The 18,443-nt window shown below is 42.3% G+C and overlaps 1 protein-coding gene across 1 annotated transcript in view; it reads left to right on the forward strand.

Moving 5' to 3' along the window:
* The window catches only part of csf1rb (colony stimulating factor 1 receptor, b), a 46,430-nt gene that overhangs the window by 17,318 nt on the left and 10,669 nt on the right, over positions 1–18,443 (forward strand). The window contains exons 2-15 of the mRNA XM_028594779.1: positions 3,756–4,031; positions 5,964–6,269; positions 6,619–6,761; positions 8,694–8,856; positions 9,431–9,809; positions 9,972–10,087; positions 11,706–11,814; positions 12,462–12,631; positions 12,979–13,085; positions 13,931–14,057; positions 15,764–15,865; positions 16,931–17,041; positions 17,125–17,269; positions 18,283–18,356. Coding sequence (XP_028450580.1) covers positions 3,756–4,031; positions 5,964–6,269; positions 6,619–6,761; positions 8,694–8,856; positions 9,431–9,809; positions 9,972–10,087; positions 11,706–11,814; positions 12,462–12,631; positions 12,979–13,085; positions 13,931–14,057; positions 15,764–15,865; positions 16,931–17,041; positions 17,125–17,269; positions 18,283–18,356 — 2,328 coding nt within the window. The remainder of the gene's footprint in view (positions 1–3,755; positions 4,032–5,963; positions 6,270–6,618; positions 6,762–8,693; positions 8,857–9,430; positions 9,810–9,971; positions 10,088–11,705; positions 11,815–12,461; positions 12,632–12,978; positions 13,086–13,930; positions 14,058–15,763; positions 15,866–16,930; positions 17,042–17,124; positions 17,270–18,282; positions 18,357–18,443) is intronic.

An 18,443-nucleotide genomic window follows, 5' to 3' on the forward strand; every position in this document is an offset into this window, starting at 1 on the left:
AACCCCACTGTTGAGCCCTGTAAACATGGCTGTGGTCTCAGTCAGCCATTGGCTGAGCCACCTGTCCATCAAAACTAAAACATCTAAACATCCTCTTTAATAGGACTTTTATTCTGAAAATCAGAGAAACTTGATGCTCTGAAGTTTTGACTTCAGGCGTCTTCACTGCAGGTGATCTCCATGACAACCCGCCTGCTGCCATGATGATGGGCACCGCCCCCGGCGCCGGGTTGGTCCAGGATCAGCAGTCCGAGGCTCTGTGGAGGAAAGAAGTCCTGGATCTGCTGACTCAGCTGGTCCAGGTCCAACAGGAAGTTGCCAAGGGCCAGAACCAGGCGGTCCAACTGCTCAACACGTTGGGAGCTCAGGTGGGTTTGAGTTTAGATTTCCATAGGGTTTAATTTATCCTGGGTTAGTTTTAAACAAAGTTTAGCTTAGTTTAAGGTTTAGTTTATCTCAGGTTCAGTTTAGTTTAACGTTAGTTAATCTCAGGTTTAGTTTAAAGTTAGTTTATCTCAGGTTTAGTTTAGTTTAGTTTAGTTTAGTTTATCTCAGGTTTAGTTTAGTTTAGGCCCAGGTGGTCAAGCTGCTCGGCATGCTGGGAGGTCCAGTGGGTTTAATTTAAGTTTTGATTTAAGTTAGTTTATCCTAGGTTTAGATTTGATAGGGTTTAATTTATCTAGGGTTAGGTTCAATAAATTTAGTTTAGTTTAGTTTAGGCCCAGGTGACCCAGGTGGCCCAGGGTTTAGTTTATCACAGGCTTGGTTTAGTTTAGATATATTACGTTTAGTGTAACTTGGGTTTAGTTGAGTTTATTTCGGGTTAAGTCTATTTTATCTTGGGCTAAGTCTGGATTTCCAAATGAACTCTATGTGTTCAGAGCTAAAGAAAGCTTCTAATAATCAGCCGGAACTGTTCCAACATAATTACTGTCGTCATCTCCACGTCTCACTACGTCTCATCTGACCCGTTTTCTGACCCATGTTCTGACCATGTTCTGACCATGTTCTGACCATGTTCTGAACATGTTCTGACCGTGTTCTGACCATGTTCTGACCATGTTCTGACCGTGTTCTGACCGTGTTCTGACCATGTTCTGACCGTGTTCTGACCATGTTCTGACCGTGTTCTGACCGTGTTCTGACCATGTTCTGACCGTGTTCTGACTGTGTTCTGACCCATATTCTGACCCATGTTCTGACCCATGTTCTGACCCGTGTTCTGACCATGTTCTGACCGTGTTCTGACCATGTTCTGACCCATGTTCTGACCATGTTCTGACTGTGTTCTGACCATGTTCTGACCATGTTCTGACCCATGTTCTGACCCGTGTTCTGACCATGTTCTGACCGTGTTCTGACCCTTGTTTTGGCGCTGTGTCCCCAGGGTTTGCAGCAGATCCAGGACCTGCAGAACGTGGCTCGGCACCAGAGTCTGCTGGTTGAGAACCACCAGGCGCTGCTGCTGCAGACGTCTCGCATCGCCAGCCAGCTGCAGGAGGTCACCAGGAAACCTGCTCCCGGCCAATGAGATCCTTCAGTTGTTCGGTCAGGGAAAACCAGCGTATTGGATATGATTTGATTCAAATTAACCAATCAGATCCTCCGGTTGTTCTGACAGGGAAAACTGGCCAATAAAGTGGATTTGTTTTGATTCTAATTAACCAATCAGACTGTTGTTAACAATAAGAATGCTGATAGATTTAAACACACTGATCATCAACTTTAACATTCTTTGTTTTTCGATATTTGATTGAATAAAAACTTGTTTCATTTAATCAACATCAAAAGTGAACAGCTCAGGTTGATTTTGAACTCGTTTACAAAAAGAAATCTTTGGTTGTAATTCCATGTTGTTCTGTTTTTATTCTTATTTTAAATAAAATCACGTTATATCATCCATCCAGTGGTTGTGTTTCTGTGTTTTGTGGTTTACTGAATCCTGGGATCACAGAAGTTTTATTCTGAACTCTATAAAACACACAAAACCAGTTTTTCTTGTATTTTTTGAAATATGTTAGGTCCATATGTGTTTGTGTTATGTGGTGAATGTGAAAATGAACTCAGCTCTAGTCACTGAAAGGAAATAAGCAGAGCAATCAGGCCAATTACAAAAGCTGAGCTCATTACTATTCATGAGCTTGCCCAGTTTGGCTGGGTAAAGGATGCTGATAGCCACGCTCTTATTGGCTAGCTGTTAGCCAATCAGAGTCAAGCAGCTTAGCTCGTTGAATATTAATAGAACTGGCACAAACCTGCAGGGTTTCTACACCACGCTAGAATGGCTTGAAACAAGGTAACCAAGTTACAGAGTCCATGGTAGAACTTCAGACATCACCACAAAGTCATGAAATACGTGGGGCAGGGCACCTTTAAACTTACATTCTTCAGCTAACCTGACAAGCCAGCCCCACATCCAGATGTTGGATCAGACCCACATCCAGATGTTGGGTCCGGGAACTCACCATCAGCAGGTCTCAATCCGAGGGGCGGGATAAACGGTTGTCTTTTAAATTCCCTCTGCACGCAATAGGATAGCGCTCCAGATACCAGAGCAACGCTAGTTGAAAGATTCAACTTTAAAAACACATCTTCCTTTTTTAAGAATGACTTCAGTGCCGTTCTTTGTTCTTTTCTCAAAGAAAAGCTGAACTCCAAGTCTTCCAGAAGACAGGCAGCAGCCATCTGTTTTGTTTTCAAGTAGCAGGGAATTCACGCGGAACCGTCGCAACTCTGCAGTCATTATGTTAAGCCCCGCCCACCGACTCTATACACGATGTGATTGGCCTGACTAGAGTTTGGTTTTTCCAGCTCGCAAGCCAACGGAGAGTTGCTAGAGTACCCTGGCTGCAAATTACATTTGCTGCCGCTAGGGTGCGTCTAGATTTCTAGGCTGTTCTTCAGCAGCTTCAGGGATTACATTTCTCAACACCTACTGGATGGATGTTTGGTCTCTACTCCTGAGGGAAATATTTTCTGTAAAAAAGTATATACGTATATCTTACAGCTGCACTTTGATTTGGCTCTTAGTAGTTTTGCCTATTTGAAGCTAACGTGCCTGCTCTTACTCCTTCTTGTCTGGAGTTTGAACCTTCAAGGTTGAAACCATTTAATTGGAAGTCGCTTTGGATAAAAGCGTCAGCTAAATGACATGTTATGTAATGTAAGCCAATCACAGTGGTCCTGGGCAGCGCTAAGCTCTAGACGCACTGACGGTGGCTCTGCTAAATTGTATCAGGAAGGAACTGGTTCTTGTGGAACATTTGCACCCCGCTATAGAAAACTCCTCATCCAATATTAAATGAAGTTAACTGTTGCCACAATCCAGTAACGTGAGATATTTAAATGAGCTGATACATGGTTAAACCTCATAAGCTCTTACCAGTGTATCTCCGTGTGTACTTCATCCACAACAATCCCACCAATCAGTCCCAAAACATATGCTTTGTAAATCCTCCGAGTTAGAGAGGAAATGATCTAACATATTCTTTATAAATCCTCCCAGTTAGAGAGGAAATGATCTAAACATATTATTTATAAAACCTTCCAGTTAGACAGGAAATGATCTAACATATTCTTTATAAAACCTCCAAGGTCTTGTTGCTCCGTCCACATCTTGTTCAGAACTTGATATTTTGTTTGTTGCAGATAACAGAGTTTGAGAACACCAACACACCACCTCCATTAGGCTCTATCATGCAACCTTCCATTGATCCAGACTACTGTTGAACTGATTTACTGTTGGTTTGTTTCAGATTCTCCCGGTCCTCCATCGATCCGTCTGAACTCTAACCTTCTGACCAACCAATCCGAGGTGGTTCTGACCGCTGGCTCCGCCTTCTCGCTCAGCTGCCATGGTAACCTTTCGCTGCATTGGACCACCACCGCGTTCCGTCTGCAATTCCTGGACCCACTGCCGAACCCGGTGGAGGTACCAAGCTCGAATCCCAGACACACCGGAACATACCGCTGTGGGTACACCAACCAGAGCCTGCAGCACCTGCACACCTGGGTGCACCTGTATGTCAAAGGTAAGATCCTCCCTTTGGACTATACAAATTACATTTGTGCCATAAAACTGAAACAAAACTTCTTAAGTATCAAACAAAAATCACTCACTGAAGCAGAAAACCGTGAACGTAACCATTGTGTTATCTTCCCATCGACCGACGATGCAAATCTTTCTTTTTCTGGGTCCAAATTGAAACTTTTTTTTCAATGTTTTGGTCATCTTTTTTGACACTTTTGTGGCTTTTCCCATGTTTTTGTCAATTTTTTCTGCGCTTTTGTATACATTCTTTTATGAATTATTTTTCAAATGCTGTAAAATTTAACAAAACACCCAAATTCAGTGAAAGTAGTGAACTGATCATGTATTGTGAAGAGCTTTGTAAGGAACCATCATTGTTATTATTTTTGATAATTTGTTGTTTGTTTGAAAGAAACCAAAATATTTTTGCTATAAAAACTTTTTGAAAATGGGTCAAATTTGACCCAAGGACAACAGGAGGGTTAAAAACAAAACTTATAACTTGCAAACAAACTATTTTCAAGTTCTAAGTTTCATATTTTGCTCCTTCATTTGTTTGGGTTAGGGTTCAGGTTAGGGTTTGGGTATAAATGTCATTTAGTTTCCAGTTCTGACACAACCGAACAACACGTCTCGTAACCGAGCTAGCAACATACTAGCGGTGTAAGAAAAAATCGATACATTTGAGTATCGCAATATTTTATTTTACTATACTGTATGGATTTTCAAGAACGCAAAAAGATTTTTTTTTTTTTTTTTTTTATACAAAATGTGTCATGTGTTGGATGTACCCTGTGTAGGAATAGTGCAAGCATTTTTTTATTGACATAGACAGATGTCTTTTTCAGATTGCACATAATGTGTTACATATTGTGACAGAGGCTGTGTATTTTCTTTTATTATGGCCTACTTTAGCATATAATTATTAGCTCACTAAAACCTGGGAACCACAATCCCAAACTGGCAGTTTGATTTCCTGTGTACTGAATTCTTTACCTAAAGTAAACTTCTTTGACTTTTATGCACATTATGTCTTTTTTAAAATATTAGTTGTACTAAAATTATACTTAAAAAAAATCCCAATATATTGCCTCATGCTCCTTATCGAAATATATTGCAATATATTGAATCGTGACCCATGTATCGTGAGAAGTAGTGCCAGATTCTTGCCAATACACAGACCTACAACATACAGCACAGACAGGTAGAGCTGCAAAGATTAATGGATGGTTTTCAACTATTAAATTAATGTCCAACTATTTTGATAATCCATTAATCAGTTTGAGTCATTTTTGATGATAAAACAGGTAGACTTGTGTAATGTCAGCTTGTTAAAAGCTTGAATCTGTTCTAGTTTCTTCTCTCTTCTGGAACAGGAAACTGAAGATCTTTGAGTTGTGGACAAAACAAAACATTTGAGGACATCATCTTGGGCTTTTTGGAAACACTGATCCACATTTTTCACAATTTTCTGACATTTTGTAGACCACAAAATGAATCCACTACATGTGTAGCCATTACATCTTTCTTCGATAATTGGTCAACACAAATTTTAAAGTAACATTAACATGCAGACTTTTGGGTAAATAATGAGTCCAACATGTGATTATCAAACTTTCCTCACACAGTAGCACCTCATTAGTTACTGATTGGGCTGTTTGTGTCTCTACTGATTAGTTACAGCGAACACACGATGAGACCATTTTCTTGCAATAGTTTATGAAGCTGGAATCAATAAAAAATACTCAAACTGATTGATCGATTATCAAAATAGTTAGCGATTAATTTATTAGTTGATAACTAATCCATTAATCTTTGCAGCTCTAGTTTCTTTGTAGACTTGTTCTGTTTATGACTTACCTGCTGCTAATAATAGTTTTTGTAGCGTTCATTGTGTGATAACTAACCATTTCCCATAATGCCCTTCTGTCAGACACGGCACAACCCTCCAACGTTTTCGTCATCCCAAGCAACGAGCCAAACATGGGGGAGGGCCGGGATTTCCTGTTCAGGTGTATGCTGACAGACCCATCCGTCACCAACCTCACCCTCCAATCATCGGACAGCAGAGGGGGCAAGGTGCAGGACCTTTCCCCGGGCATGGACGTGACCTTTGACCCGCAGAAAGGAGCGCTGATCCGAGATGTGCAGATGTCATTTACAGGACACTACGTCTGTTCAGGCTGGAGGGATGGAAAACAGTTCAGATCCACAGCTGTACACCTGTTTGTGATCCCCAGTAAGACCTGTCTGTCTGTCTGTCTGTCTGTCTCTCTGACTGTCTGCCTGTCTGTCTGTCTGTCTGTGTGTCAGTCTGTCTGTCTCTCTGTCTGCCTGTTTGTCTGTCTACCTGTGTGTCTCTCTGTCTGCCTGTTTGTCTGTCTACCTGTCTGTCTTTCTGTCTGTGTGTCAGTCTGTCTGTCTGTCTGTCTCTCTGTCTCTCTGTCTGCCTGTTTGTCTGTCTACCTGTCTGTCTTTCTGTCTGTGTGTCAGTCTGTCTGTCTGTCTCTCTGTCTGCCTGTTTGTCTGTCTACCTGTCTGTCTGACTGTCTGCCTGCCTGTCTGTCTGTCTGTCTGTCTGTCTGCAGGGCTGCGTCATCCCCCTTCTCTGTCCGTCAGTCTGGATGAATCTGTCCGTCTGGAAGGAGAGCAGTATGACATCACCTGTATAACCAGTAACCCCAACCACTTCTACAACGTCACCTGGACACACACAGACACAAACACAAAGGTCAGAGGTCACCTGGACACACACAGACACAAACACAAAGGTCAGAGGTCACCTGGACACACACAGACACAAACACAAAGGTCAGAGGTCACCTGGACACACACAGACACAAACACAAAGGTCAGAGGTCACCTGGACACACACAGACACAAACACAAAGGTCAGAGGTCACCTGGACAAACACAGACACAAACACAAAGGTCAGAGGTCACCTGGACACACAGACACAAACACAAAGGTCAGAGGTCACCTGGACACACAGACACAAACACAAAGGTCAGAGGTCACCTGGACACACAGACACAAACACAAAGGTCAGAGGTCACCTGGACACACAGACACAAACACAAAGGTCAGAGGTCACCTGGACACACAGACACAAACACAAAGGTCAGAGGTCACCTGGACACACACAGACACAAACACAAAGGTCAGAGGTCACCTGGACAAACACAGACACAAACACAAAGGTCAGAGGTCACCTGGACACACAGACACAAACACAAAGGTCAGAGGTCACCTGGACACACAGACACAAACACAAAGATCAGAGGTTACCTGGACACACAGACACAAACACAAAGGTCAGAGGTCACCTGGACACACAGACACAAACACAAAGGTCAGAGGTCACCTGGACACACAGACACAAACACAAAGGACACACGGACACAAACACAAAGGTCAGAGGTCACCTGGACACACCTACACACAAACACAAAGGTCAGAGGTCACCTGGACACACACAGACACAAACACAAAGGTCAGAGGTCACCTGGACAAACACAGACACAAACACAAAGGTCAGAGGACACCTGGACACACCTACACACAAACACAAAGGTCAGAGGTCACCTGGACACACAGACACAAACACAAAGGTCACACCTGGACAACAGACAAAACACAAAGGTCAGAGGTCACCTGGACAAACACAGACACAAACACAAAGTTCAGAGGTCACCTGGACAAACACAAAGGTCAGAGGTCACCTGGACACAACACAAACACAAAGGTCAGAGGACACCTGGACAAACACAGACAAAACACAAAGGTCAGAGGTCACCTGGACACACAGACACAAACACAAAGGTCAGAGGACACCTGGACACACAGACACAAACACAAAGGTCAGAGGACACCTGGAAACACACAGACACAAACACAAAGGTCAGAGGTCACCTGGACACACCTACACACAAACACAAAGGTCAGAGGTCACCTGGACACACCTACACACAAAGGTCAGAGGTCACCTGGACACACACAGACACAAACACAAAGGTCAGAGGTCACCTGGACAAACACAGACACAAACACAAAGGTCAGAGGACACCTGGACACACCTACACACAAACACAAAGGTCAGAGGTCACCTGGAAACACACAGACACAAACACAAAGGTCAGAGGTCACCTGGACACACCTACACACAAACACAAAGGTCAGAGGTCACCTGGACACACCTACACACAAACACAAAGGTCAGAGGTCACCTGGACACACCTACACACAAACACAAAGGTCAGAGGTCACCTGGACACACACAGACACAAACACAAAGGTCAGAGGTCACCTGGACAAACACAGACACAAACACAAAGGTCAGAGGTCACCTGGACACACACACACACACACAAAGGTCAGAGGACACCTTGTGTCTCTGCTGCATTGTTAAGGTTAACGATGTTGTGTATAATTTCTCCCTAATTTAAACAATCCTGTTGGAATTAAACCTGATTGACAAAATTTCTCTACTTTTATTTTGAAAAGCCATCATGATCATGTTCATAGTTTATTTTAATTTATGCAGTTTAACTTCACTTGCTGACGATTAAAGATTAAAAAATGTTGTCGTTTTTGGTACCAAAAAAGGATATGTTGCAAGTATTTTGACTTCCTGTCTGGATGTTGATTGGCCGTTTGTTCCAGATGCAGAATGTCTCCATCACACGTCTCTATAGAAACAAGCGGCTGTACATCAACTGCACGGTGACGGTGTCGGCCGTCAGCCGGGATCACAGCGGAGACTACACCTGTACAGCCGTCAATGAAGCTGGAGTCGCCACGGCAACCACGCGGCTCACAGTTGTGGGTAAGAGAGTCTTAATGGAAACATAAAATTTATATATATATATATATATATATATATATATATATATATATATATATATATATCTGCTCCTTAGGCGGAGTGATTTGTATAGTCACAGCGTGTACAATAAGCAAGGTCACATGAGACACAGCCATCTTCTAACCGTATACATACTGGGAACTATATTCTCAGAAGGTGAAGCATTGCTACTTCTGCTACTTGGGCGGAGTGATTTCCTCGCAGCACCTGTGAAGCCCCGTGGTGAGGAGCAGAGAGTAGCAGTGCTTCGCCTTCTGAGAATATAGTTCCCTGTATGTTTACGGTTAGAAGATGGCTGTGTGTCATGTGACCTTGTTATTAGACTCGATCACGTGACCCGCCCCTCAATGATCTCTAGAGTGTAAATAAAGGTTGAATGAATGAAATATAAAGATGGAATTTTGTTCTTTTTCTGATGTTTTTGCAGTTTTTTAAATGTTTTTGTCGTTTCTTTGAGGTTATTGAAGCATTAAGGTGAACAGACTGAATGAAACATTTCCTGTCTCTCTCTCTTCTTCTTCTCCTTCTTCTCCAGACGCTCCGTACCTGAGGATCTATCTGCAGCGAGCTAACGTCAACGCTAACACCAAGCCCACAGAGATCAATGAGGACCCTATGGCTAACTATAGCAGGATGCTAATGGATGAGCAAGCAGAGCCTGAAGCTAATATTAGCAGCAATTTGCTGGCAGTGAACGGGGAGCGAGCAGCTAACATTAGCAGCGATGGAACGGACGTTAACGGCGGCGCTAACATTAGCGGCAGCAGCCTAGTGGAGGTGTATGAAGGTAAAGATGTGATGCTGACCTTTATGATGGAGGCGTATCCTCCAATCAGGAGCCAGCACTGGACCACAACAACATACAACAACAACGACACGGTGTACCAGGAGAGCTATGCTGCTAACGGCTATAGGTTAGCATACTAACAGCTACAGTCAGCATACTAAAAGGGTTAGGGGTATCGTTGGTGTTAAGGTGGTATTGTTGGTGTTAAGGTGTTATTTTTGGTGTTAAGGGGGTATTGTTGGTGTTGAGGTGGTATTGTTGATGTTAAGGTGGTATTTTCATGTTGCAGGTCGGAGGCCAGTTTGCTGCTGCACCGCGTGCGCCAGGAGGATCGAGGTCGATACTCATTCCACTTTAGTAACTCTTTCTTTAACGGATCGCAGAACATCGACCTCCGAGTTTACCGTAAGACGATTTGACTCCTTCCTTCCCTTTTCTTCTTCTGATCATCTAATGATCTACTATAAATTGGTTTGAAAAAGTCAGATTTACTAAACAATGTCTGTCAAATTTAAAAGAGAGCATCACTATGTGTCCATCCACTGGTCAGAAGAATTATCTGAAGTTCCCTAAAAATATTCATGGAAATAAAGCCAGAGAAAGTGTGATTCCATTTAATGGCTTTAAAGTGAATAAAAACCTGTCTGTCTGTCTGCCTGCTTGTCTGTCTGTATGTGCATCTATCTGTCTGTCTGTCTGTCTGTCTGTCTGTCTGCCTGCCTGCCTGCGTATCCGTCTTTCTGCCTGCTTGTCTGTCTGTCTGTCTGTCTTCCTGCTTGTCTGTCAGTCTGTCAGTCTGTCTGTCTGTCTGTCACTCAAAATTGAAGCTGACATTAGGAAACAAAGTTTTTCTAAAGGTTTCAGTTATCACATACACCATTTACTTCTTAAGAGAAAATCTGATTCAACATACAAACTTTGTTGTTATTCATGAAATTCAATCAAAGTAATTGTTTCCATTTACTTAATTTGCCTCAAAACATGCGTATGGAAACCTGGTTAGAGAGAGAGACAGTTAGTTCCCATAGACAGTATATATAATGGACCACCAGACCCCGTGTCTCTGGTCTGAGACCAGTGGAGGATATCAGAAGTCTCTTTCCCGGTGCTGGCTGAGTGTTACTGAGCAGCCTCCAACTGAGCTTGAAGACGTAGATGTGACGTGAGCAACGTGTCTGAAAGTGTGAAGTCTTCTGGTAGCTGTGAGAGAGAAATCTCAATCATTCCCAATCTCACAGAGACGGAGAGTGTAGGTATATGTAAGGAGATAACATAGACACAGGCTAATTACTGATCACTAACATGCTAGTTAACATTAGTAATTACTGATCACTAACATGCTAGTTAACATTAGTAATTACTGATCACTAACATGATAGTTAACATTAGTAATTACTGATCACTAACATGCTAGTTAACATTAGTAATTAAACCTAAACAGATAATGGAAGTCCAAACTGCCTGTGAGCTTCTCCTGTACTATACGGTAATTCCTCTACTGTGTGACAGTAAGTCTCGTGGTTATGACCCAATCGTTAGCCTATTGTTATAAAAGCGTCTGCTACGGAGCCATAACGTGAGCTACAAGGTAATGGAGCCTTTTATACATTGTCGTGTTTCTTTAGAAATAAACAACGTTCAAATAGAGTCTTTAAACGCTTCAGATGTAAAGTTTTTCACTGTCAAAGTGGCGCCAAAATGAATGGGAGTCAATGGGATGCTAACAGCGGGTAAGTGCTTGTTAGCATCAAAATGGCACCATAGGAGCTATGCTCTGCGGAAGTTGGCTCACCCCCTTGGTAGTTCCCGCTTCCTTTTATCTTCCTTCTCTTTCTTCTCCTCCTTAATGCTGCAGCTTCTCTGTTCTTCTTCTGATTATTAAATAATCTCTAAGCTTTAAGTCTGTCAAATATTGCATGTTATTCTGTCAGCTTTTCTTACCTCATTTGTCATTTTTGTGTTTTTTGTTGCACTTTTCATCTTCCGAGTTTAGGAAATATAAAAAATAAAATGTTTCTTTCAGGTTCTCCGAGCGTTGACATCAGTCAGGAAAACAACACTCTGACTTGCAGCAGCTCTGGATATCCATTACCCACAATCCTCTGGTACACCTGCCCCGGTGTCCAGGACACGTATGTACCACTACATATTCATAGATAGACAGATAGACAGATAGATAGATAGATAGACAGATAGATAGATAGATAGATAGATAGATAGATAGATAGATAGATAGATAGATAGATAGATAGACAGACAGACAGACAGACAGACAGACAGACAGACAGACAGACAGACAGACAGACAGACAGACAGACAGACAGACAGACAGACAGACAGACAGACAGACAGACAGACAGACAGATAGATAGATAGATAGATAGATAGATAGATAGATAGATAGATAGATAGCCTTCAGACTGTGCTGTGTGCAGTCGTTATGGAAAGATTCAGGATTTATTGTGTAGAATGGACATTTTAGATAAAGACATTGTTTAGGTTGCTTAGGTCGTGAATTTGCTAAATTCACATTAAACTAAAATCCAAACTGTCTTTCTATCTATCTGTGTTGTGTGCTCTGCTTTAGATCCGTTTTTACTGAAACAAACAGACGTTTGAACGTTGAGCAATATTACAAATTATAATAAACTTTATTCATAATATTCACAACAATTGTTACAAGATTTACTTTACACAGGAAACAATTCAGAACTAAAACTAATTACTATATATCTAAAACTATGTGGAGAATGATTAGCAAGCATCCTGACCTCTGCAGGTGTGGAGACCTCTCCACCTATCAGGTGTCTCCGGCTGATGTCACATCTCAGCTGGAGGCGGAGCAGGAAGTGAGGAAACAGCTAATCCTCCCTCCGTCACCTGATGATGTCACTGCGGAATGTGTCGCTGAGAGCCGAGTGGGAGCATCTCGCCGCATCTTTAATCTCCGTAAGACTTTAAACATGTTTAAAGGAACAAGACACCGTTTTTGGAAATAGGGGTTATTCACCGTCTTCCCTTTGGAAATAGAACAACAGGAGGGTACTGTATGTTGACTGAATTTGAGGGGTTTTCAGGTGCTGCGTGATACAGTATCTTTATTACTCACGACATGCTAACGGCAACATAGGATTCCATTCACTACGCTAAGCTAAGCTAGCGGTGGGGCTGCTGGACTAAGACAATGTGTTATAAACCTATTTCAACAAATGGTGGCATGTTCCTTTAAACCCTGTATGTGCCTGAAGGCGTCGGTGTGTTGATGTTTAATAGATGTGGTGTTGTGTTGTGTTCAGGTTCTGCAGGAACTCCGGGAACGTTGTTTACTCTGCCTCTGATTGGAGCTCTGAGTGCTGGAGCTGTCCTCCTGCTCCTATCGGTTGTCTTCTGTAAATGGAGAATGGTACCAATGTTTATCTCTACACTGATGAAACATAAAAGTTAATATCGGCGGCCGATGCTTCAGTTAATTTAAATGCTCAAAACCCAATTTAGATGTAATTCGGTCTGCTTTTTCAACAGATACTCCCATCTGGTAAAATACGGACACTTGGTCAGGTGCTGTTGACATTGTTATTGACACTAAAAGTCTCTATTAGCGTCATATAACACGCATTAACTAAACGCGCTTTATCTAAACGCGCTTGGTCAGAACTATTGGTGTTCCTTTTGACGCAGTTATGTTAAGAAAAAGGTCGTGGGTTGGCTTACGTTTCCGTGACACGCGGCAATAACGGGACGATTAAAGAAGAAATCGACTTTAGGAAATGCGACATGCGGAACACGATCCCCGGTCTCCTGGGTGAAAGTCCTGTGTTGTTTGACCCATCCTCCCCCCCAACTAACCTACACAGATTTTCAGCCTTTCATACTACTCGCTGCCGTAGTCCCTCTCAATGTTACGTCATCTTCAAACCCTGTGTAGCTGCTGCTCTCCCCGGTAAGATCTACAAACACACTGAAGGGCGCTTTTTGAGTCGCTTCAGACGCTGACAGCCACTGTCCAAATGTCCGTATTTTATGAGTATGAGTATTTGGACAATTTGTCCTTTTTGAAGTTTTTTTGGATGGGACTGTTGGGAACTAGATAATAACTCAATCAGGTGTTTTATTATGTATATTTAATGTTATTTTGTTGTTTCTGAGGAATATGGCCAGATTGTAATCTGAATCTTGTGGACTCTGATTCATTCAGTCATCTCTTCATCACAAGATAACATGTTTCTCCTCCTCTTCTTCTCCTCCCAGAAACCCCGGTACGAGATCCGCTGGAAGATCATCGAGAGCACCGAGGGAAACAACTACACGTTCGTGGACCCGACCCAGCTGCCGTACAACCAGCGCTGGGAGTTTCCTCGAGACAAACTTCGCCTCGGTACCACACAGACAGGATGAACTAACCCTAACCCTCAGTACCACACAGACAGGATGAACTAACCCTAAACCTCAGTACCACACAGACAGGATGAACTAACCCTAACCCTCAGTACCACACAGACAGGATGAACTAACCCTAACCCTCAGTACCACACAGACAGGATGAACTAACCCTAACCCTCAGTACCACACAGACAGGATGAACTAACCCTAACCCTCAGTACCACACAGACAGGATGAACTAACCCCTAACCCTCAGTACCACACAGACAGGATGAACTAACCCTAACCCTCAGTACCACACAGACAGGATGAACTAACCCTAACCCTCAGTACCACACAGACAGGATGAACGTTAAACTCTAAACACAGTCACCTCCACATGCTTTATATTTCAATAAACTGGGTCTCTCTCTGTTTCTGTCGCTCAAACAAATCAAACCGTTGCCTTCCAACATTTCAGGGACGGATCTATTGTTCCAGAAAACAATCAACAGTTTTATCATAAATAATGATTCAAACTGATTAATCCATTATCAATAGTTAGACATTAAAGCCCGGGACACACCAAACCGATAATCGGCCGTCTGACAGTCTGGCGAGGTCGGTGAGTCGAGTCTGTTCGCTGTGTTCCGTGCCGTCGTCCGTCCGAGGGGCCGTCGGCTTCATTTTGGCCGATTTGACATGTATAATCGGAGGGAGGGCAGTCAGACTCAATGACCCATCTGATTGGTGGAGAGCTAACCCAGAAACGAGGAGCAGGATGAGCGTGACTAGAGTCTCTCAAAATCTGAGTAAAATCTTCTAAACTGACCTTTGTTGATCTGAACTGAAGACAGATTCAGCAACTGCAAAGTCTATTTATTTCTTAAAATGTTTTCAGAAACATGTTTTGGTGAACTATTTTAGTACAATATGAGATCGGACTGCTGGGAGGAGGCCTCGGGGAAGACCCAGGACTAGGTGGAGGGATTATATCTCCAACCTGGCCTGGGAACGCCTCGGGATCCCCCAGTCGGAGCTGGTTAATGTTGCTCGGGAAAGGGAAGTTTGGGGTCCCCTGCTGGAGCTGCTCCCCCCGCGACCCGACACCGGATAAGCGGACGAAGATGGATGGATGGATGGATGAGATCGGACTCTGAACGAGCCGCCATGACAGTCTGGCTTTGAATTTCTGGAGAAACCAGACCCATGTGACGCGTTCATCCAATCAGCTGCCGGTTTCCATTTTTTGGGCGACAATACAGATTATCGCCGTCTGCTGTTATGGAGACGTATTACGTCTCGTCTCTTCGGCATGTTCTGAGACACTTTGGAGACTGGGGAGACTGATCAGCCCAACTGGCTTTTCTCAATTTTTTTCTGCGTTTTTGTAGTGTTTTCCAACATTTGTCACATTTTTCCACGTTCTTTTGTCATATTCTGATATAGAACGTTTTTGTAAACAGGTCTGGTTTCACCTGAGGACAACAGGAAAAGAAATAGTTGCCAACTAATCAATTAATCTTTTGCAACTCTAGTTACAGTTGTAATTACTCAACTAATCATCCCAACATACCCAGATCTGACATGACATACATTTCAAAATAAAACTCATTAAAGTCTGTTTCTAAGGACTCAAACTGAGAGTTGGATGTAAACAAAGATGGTGGATTTACTGTGTTTGTGTGTGAGCGTCTCTTTGCCCCTCTCTCTGTCTGCCAGGCGCTGTTTTGGGCTCAGGGGCGTTTGGGAAGGTGGTGGAGGCGACAGCGTACGGTCTGGGTTCAGACAACGCCACCCGCGTCGCAGTCAAGATGCTCAAACGTCAGTATCACATTATCACAGAGATAACTCTGACAAACTGTTGTTTTCACTGTAAATATGGCAATTATTTCAGTTTCTCTGCATGCATGTCTCTTTATTACATTTTTATGAAACACTTGTTTACATCTACGTATGTCCTTTGGTTGGTATATATGGTATATAGGGTATATATATATATGGTATATTTAAGACCTTCTATGTTTTATATAAGGTATATATGGTATATATATGGTATACATAAGGGCTATATAAGGTATATATAAAGCCTTGAATGTTTTATATAAGGTATATATTGTATATATATGGTATATATAAGGCCTTGTATGTTTAATATAAGGTGTATATGGTATATATATGGTATATATAAGGCCTTTTAAGTTTTATATAAGGTGTATATGGTATATATATATATGGTATATAAGGTATATATAAGGCCTTGTATGTTTTATATAAGGTATATATGGTATATACAGTATAGGCCAAAAGTTTGGACACACCTTCTCATTCAATGCGTTTCCTTTATTTTCATGACTATTTACATTGTACATTCTCACTGAAGGCATCAAAACTATGAATGAACACATATGGAATTATGTACTTAACAAAAAAGTGTGAAATAACTGAAAACATGTCTTATATTTTAGATTCTTCAAAGTAGCCACCCTTTGCTTTTTTTGATAACTCTGCAAACCCTTGGTGTTCTCTCAATGAGCTTCATGAGGTAGTCACCTGAAATGGTTTTACCTTCACAGGTGTGCTTTGTCAGGGTTCATTAGTGGAATTATTTCCCTTATTAATAAAAAAGCAAAGGGTGGCTACTTTGAAGAATCTAAAATAAAAGGAAAGGCATTTGAATGAGAAGGTGTGTCCAAACTTTTGGCCTGTACTGTACTGTACTATATATATATATATATATATATATATATGGTATAAGGCCATGTTTTATCTAAGGTATATATGAGCCTCACATGTATTTCTTCCATGTAATCTGTATTTAAATGATATATTATGTTATATATAAACTAAACTAAAACTAAAACATGAGCACATCCCGCTGTGTTCCAGCGAGCGCTCACTCAGAGGAACGGGAAGCTCTGATGTCCGAGCTGAAGATCCTGGGACATCTTGGTTACCATGACAACATCGTCAACCTGCTGGGCGCCTGCACTCGAGGAGGTGACCATGGTTTAGAACAATGACTGAATATAAATCTTCACCACCACAGAGGCAGAGATGTGACTGTGACCTCTCTCCCCCAGGCCCCATGTTGATGATCACAGAGTACTGTAGCCATGGCGACCTGCTCAACTTCCTGCGGGCTCATGCTCAGGACTTCATGGCATCCATGTTGAGCGTGGACGAAGTGAAGGGCGAGGTTTTCTATAAGAACAGCCGGCTGCGGAGGTCTGAAGATTTATCTCCTTATAACCACTAAAACTGACCAATCTGTGATGTAATAGTGTCATGGTTGTTATATTTTATATTTCCTGTTTTATTTTGTAGTCTCTGTTTCTCCCTTGTCATGTCTTGTTTTACTTCCTGCCTGGTGTTTTCCCGCTGTCTCTGTCAGTGTCTTGTGTTTGTGTGTATTGAATGAATGAATGAATGAAAACTTTATTGAACAACAATCAACAAGAGGTGTTCAAAAGGATAAAAACACAATAAAGCCCAAAGGCTTGTTTCCATTGTGGTCCTTAAGATGGAAGGGGAATACAACACATGGACTAAAAACATTGAGGACAAAGGGGAACGGGGTCAACTAATAATCAAGACAGACAAATAAAACAGATCTAAAACACTATGGAAAACAGGGACTAAATTCCCTGACAGACATACAAACACATAAACAGACAATACAGTACAAACAACAGTACAATATTCCTAGTACTTCAAGGATCTTTTGAGTTTGTTTATAGGCTTGATTTCTAGCCCATTATCTCGGTGTTCCAGTTTCTTTCGTGTTCCTTGTCTTTTGGTTTTTCCAACATTTTTGAAACTATTTTGCCCGCTGTCTTCAGGACTCTTTATGTTGTATGTCTTTAAACTCAACACTGCTCTGTCTCTCTGCATTTGTGTCTGCCATTTCTCTGAATCTTGTTTCAAATAGCCAGACAACAGCACTGACATGGTCCTTATTAACTCTTTACTCTGTGCTTTATCACGTTTCTCTGGGGTTGTGAGGTCATAGCTGTGTGTAGACTCACCTGGGCCCGTACAGGAAGCCCATTGGCGTTTCCTAGGCTGGCGAATGAATGTCCCGCCCTTTTCTGCACAGCAGGACATTCCTTCATAACAGTGTCATGTCACTATTATGTAGATTTCAAGTAGTGTTACTGAAGTTTTGACCGTATTTGGCAGCTGGCGGGTGTAAATGTAAAGCCGTGACTATAAGTATGAATGATGTCATTGTGTTGCAGTGACAGCGGGATCTCGTGCTGCTCAGAGTATCAGGAGATGCTGCCAGCTCTGAGTCCGGGACAAACACCCCTGGGTAACAACCTGAACTCACCTGAACTCACCTGTAGTCTCTGAAATCAGCCCTGTCTTAACTTGCTGTGTGGTGACTGTCTGTCTCTCA

Source organism: Perca flavescens, chromosome 13 (assembly GCF_004354835.1).
Source record: "Perca flavescens isolate YP-PL-M2 chromosome 13, PFLA_1.0, whole genome shotgun sequence".
Lineage (NCBI taxonomy): Eukaryota > Metazoa > Chordata > Actinopteri > Perciformes > Percidae > Perca > Perca flavescens.